The sequence below is a fragment of the Clupea harengus genome, chromosome 7 (assembly GCF_900700415.2).
Source record: "Clupea harengus chromosome 7, Ch_v2.0.2, whole genome shotgun sequence".
NCBI lineage: Eukaryota > Metazoa > Chordata > Actinopteri > Clupeiformes > Clupeidae > Clupea > Clupea harengus.
The window spans coordinates 9,882,171-9,886,553 of record NC_045158.1 but is presented as its reverse complement, the minus strand read 5'-3'; the positions used below and the strand labels follow the sequence as shown (position 1 = coordinate 9,886,553).

The 4,383-nt window shown below is 41.8% G+C and overlaps 1 protein-coding gene across 1 annotated transcript; it reads right to left on the bottom strand.

The window, feature by feature from the left end:
• Nucleotides 1-380: 380 nt before the first annotated feature.
• Nucleotides 381-1,421, bottom strand: tcima (transcriptional and immune response regulator a). Its single transcript, XM_012816022.3, has one exon. It carries the CDS (start codon nucleotides 1,275-1,277, stop codon nucleotides 975-977), a length of 303 nt encoding a protein of 100 aa, XP_012671476.1. The 5' UTR covers nucleotides 1,278-1,421; the 3' UTR covers nucleotides 381-974.
• Nucleotides 1,422-4,383: the final 2,962 nt, after the last annotated feature.

The following is a 4,383-nucleotide window of genomic DNA, read 5'->3' as shown; positions in this document are numbered from 1 at the left end:
AAATACACCCAGTTTCTCAGGTTGTTGTGTTTCACTGTTTTGTTTACATGCAAATAAAGTTGACTCAGGGATTTGAGAATTAATGTTCCTGTCTTACTTTCGATATAATGTAAACATTGAGAGATAGATACAGTAAGGTATTATACCAGACTGTTGATAAACCCTGTGGTAAAATAGCAGATGGTCTACATAATTATTGACCAATATTTTTCTGAGAATAATTTCTTTCATAACCTTTTCTAATCTTAATCCTGCCACAATTGACATTGCATATTTATCCATAGATTTGGACATTATAGTCTAAAATTAACTTCATATAAATATCCATATTATGTAGTGTATTATGTAGTGTGTGTGAAAAAACAGAGTGGAGAGAAATATTTCTTGAGTTCATAATTTATTATAGAAATTGAAAAATTACTTTTAGAAAATGCATGGGCTGGTGTTTGACAAATAAATTAGTGGCCACTTGTAAAGAGAGAACAGTCGGTATCACAACGTAAAACTGGTAGAGCGACAAGGCATATGTTTGCAAAAATACAGGCAACATTTTGAGGCAATATCTTCGGCACCAGTCTCCCATCACTCAGTCACTATTTTTATGAACCATTCACACCTTCAAGGTGCAGATAAAGGACGCATTTTTAAAATGCAGTTCATCATTGAGACATCATTGCAAGAGTCTCTTTGACTTGTGCTTGGGAAAGCCCCAAGAATTTTCTAGAGCGCAACTCCATCGCTGTGCTGCACCACTCCGTGCATCTAGGAGTTCACTACGCATCCCTCCAGGCAAGCTGCATCAGTGGATGCCATCTCCGTGGTCCATTGTTCTTTTAACAATTTAGCCAGGACCCCTTAGCTCATCTCCGTGTCGATTGTCATCTGGTCTTGAACATCCTCTTTGCCAGGTGTCAGCGTGCTGACAAACTTATATGCTGAGTCGAAACCACTCGTCAAGAGTCGATATAGAACAGTCAGCGAAGTTTCAGCAGGTTCCGAACAATTCCTGCGATACGCAGAAACTTGTCCTTCTTGCGCTGTTTCAGGGCCATCAAGGCTTTGGCCGTTTCCTCGGGGTCCTGCGCGTAGGAGAAGATACTCCTCACCCGCTCCTCCGCCTTCATGTCTCCTGTTTTCTGGAACAGCCTCATCACAGCGTCTTGGTTGACGTTGTCAAAGATGTTAGCCACGGCCTTTTTGCGGTGCGCTGTGTCAAACCGATTCCCGTGAGAGGACGGGCAGACGCGGTGACACTCCGAAGTCACATAAGAGGACATCCTTGCGCTTTGTTGTTTTCGCGTTTCTTGTCAGTTCGCGGCTGAGGCTTGGTCTCCAACTCTCTCAGTTGAGTTGAGCTGGGTTGCCTGCTGCCTTTGTGCTCTGTGAGTGTGTGGAGAGCCTCTGTCCCTGCCAGAGCTATTTAAAGGGTTGCTGGAGGCTTCCCGGCTGTCAAGACCCACTTACACTGGTGACGTCACCAGTCGTAGGCTACTACACACCCACAGAGGCAGCCTTTCAACCAGCAAAGCTAACGTGCTACGACAATGAGGTACTCTAGCCCAGCTGTAGGCTGAAAGCAAGAGACTAGCAAGAGACTAGAGTCTACTGCTTGCCAGTACTGAGAAATATGAAACAAGTTGTAAACGTCTTGAGAATCTAGTATGGTAGAAATGGAGGGCGAACATTGTTATGCAGACTGGGTAAGGTACGTGTAAATCATTATACAAAAACATAACTTGGTTTAGACTGTGATCAACCCAGATATTTTCCCTATGTTGAGATGTCAGTATCTGGGACTGAAATAAGCAATTTAATCCACATATTTTAAAAATAGCCATGCATGTAGGCAATAGCATCCAAGTGTGAAATTCATAATATTCAAATGTTGTTACTGTCAGTGTAATTGCACACAACTTGCAAGCATGTTGGACATGTTGAATTTCCCCAAATTAACTTTTTTATTTTATGACTTTAAAAACTAAATAGTCACATACATTTAGCTTGAAGCCATTGGTTAACATTGCTAGTTTTGGAAACAAATCATACTGTATGAAGTGACAGCCTACATGAAAAGCACAATATTGGATAAAGAATTGCACAACTATGTGTTTAGTTTTGTTTACACTGTCCTCACAACGACTCCGGTGTCTGTTATCAACAGGCCCCATCTGTAAATTAGCTTGCCCATCATTAGCCACTCACAAACAACTATTTTTTCTTCGTTTGAAACAGTAAGAGCTATTTATATATAGCTGGAATTGCCAGTAAGTTGCTCTATTTTTAGCCAGGGCCCCACATGTTTACTGAGAAAAATAATAACAACTCACCACTCAGGTTACAAACACATACATCCCAAAGCCAAGTACTTTTAACTGACTTATGTTGTTTACAAGGCCCCAGGCTTTATTGTCCAGGACCAGTGCTATCCTAATCATAGGGGGTTTGCATGCGAAAAGGCAAGGAAAAAATGTTTGACATGTTCTTAGATCTACAGAGTAACTTTTATGATGAAAGATGTGCCAGACAAACAGACATGTGGAATGCAAGTTGTTTGCCATCATTGATTGACACAGTGCAGTATCCAGTCATCCTTTTTTTTTATCTCTCCCGACTGTCTGAACACTGTCTCAGCACCGGATACTGTCCGGTCCTAGACTGGCATGGCATTTATGACTGGAGCCAGGGAAGATCTGGGCAAGGTGCGGAAACAGTGTCAGGGGGAGAAGAAAGCATATTTATGACCTTAAAGTACTCAAGAGTTCAAGCGCAAAGACGAACGGGACAATGAGATCTTGTGGGAGGGGAAAAGGAAGTGCTCGCTCGAGTCGCTCAACCCAACCCTGTCCAGCAACACAAGCCAAGTGTCCTTTATTAATCATAACAATGGCGGCACTAAATTTAGTCCGGGGTCAAAGGTGACTCCCAACAGTCGGACCAGCGGAGACAATACTCTCTCCCCACGCAGACTTCTGGAGCCAGCTGCTGAAGTCCCTCAGCCCGAAGATGTCAGGTTGCCCCTCAGCGCATTGTAAAATATGTAAGCAGGATTCCAGTATCTATCTACCAAATAGTTCTATGGTGTGCTGGAGCTGCTTAGTATTTTTGTGTGAAAAAACACTGAGCATGATTTTTAAACAAATACTTTAAGTGATGCCTATCAAGGTTAAGCCACTCATGTTTTTATTAATCCTACAGAAAACCCTTTATCCATCTGGTGGAAAATGGAGTAAGATAAGAAGGTGACTATGTGCAGACATGTGTGGCTTTCCCATTATCACCATTGTACTGTAACATGTCACTGCGGAATAAGCTGGGGTCGAGATGTCTCTGAATAAAACGATTTAATTTTCTGTTCGTTCTGTCCTCCCTGCCCCCATCCTCACCCTGTTGTGAAACATGTGTTGTGAGCATGTGTGTAGCCTCACTGTGCCACCCCTGTGCTTTGAGGCTTGAAGTTCTAGGAAGTGACCACATTTTTCTGGTCGCCAGTGCATCTGACCTCATCTGCTGAATTACAGCAAGCTTGTTGTGAGAAATTCTAAAATCAGCCTTCATGCTGAAGCTGTCAATGAAATATTAATTTGATATTGGCAAACCCTCGCGTTATCTCTGGGTTATCATAGATAAGTCGAGAACAGTTACATAAAGTGCCTGTCTGCAAGCAGTGTGTTCACAGCTGATAACAGCGAATGAAGGGATTGATTACGAGGTCATAAAGCTGCAGCAGATTTATAATGGGGAAGACTGATGGCATAGTTCTAATGTGTCCTGATAAAGTGCAACATTAGGCGTTTTTTTTCCCTCAACTGGGAACAAAAATAAAACTGGTCAAAAGAACTCTTGTCCCCTGGACAGAAATGGATAAAAATTAAGATGTAACTTAAATTGACTCTCTCTTTGTTGTGGCTATTTTTGTAACTTTTTTAACTCTACCAAAGAAAACCAGTTTAAAATTGCAGTTTAAAAGCCTTTTAAGAAATGTTTTTAATTTCACCAGGTAAGTATACATGTTGATATCCGAGAGGTTACATTGCACAACCTAGTAGTTCTTCAGAAGTGGATGGGTGTTAATGAGTAACAGACAGAGATAGAGGGAGGAAATGACTCCTCAGGACATTCTCAACATTTGTTGTACTTGACTTTGCGCTACAGCGTATTTATTCATTTCATTAGCTGCAGGGTTCATTTTACAGCGTTCACATACAGAGTGTGGGAAGCGAAGGTGGATTTGCCTTCTAGAAAACAACAGCTTAGTAACACAACAGGTTAATTTATGAGCCAATTAAAATGCATCCCCACTGCTGGAGGCATTAGAAGCTAAAGGCCAGTTACGTGTTTTATGAGAGTGCTAACCTCCATCTCTGTACAGCACCTGTTCTGGAT

Excerpts from the sequence above, each read along its gene's own strand:
- tcima (XM_012816022.3), bottom strand. The coding sequence starts at position 1,277 with ATGTCCTCTTATGTGACTTCGGAGTGTCACCGCGTCTGCCCGTCCTCT.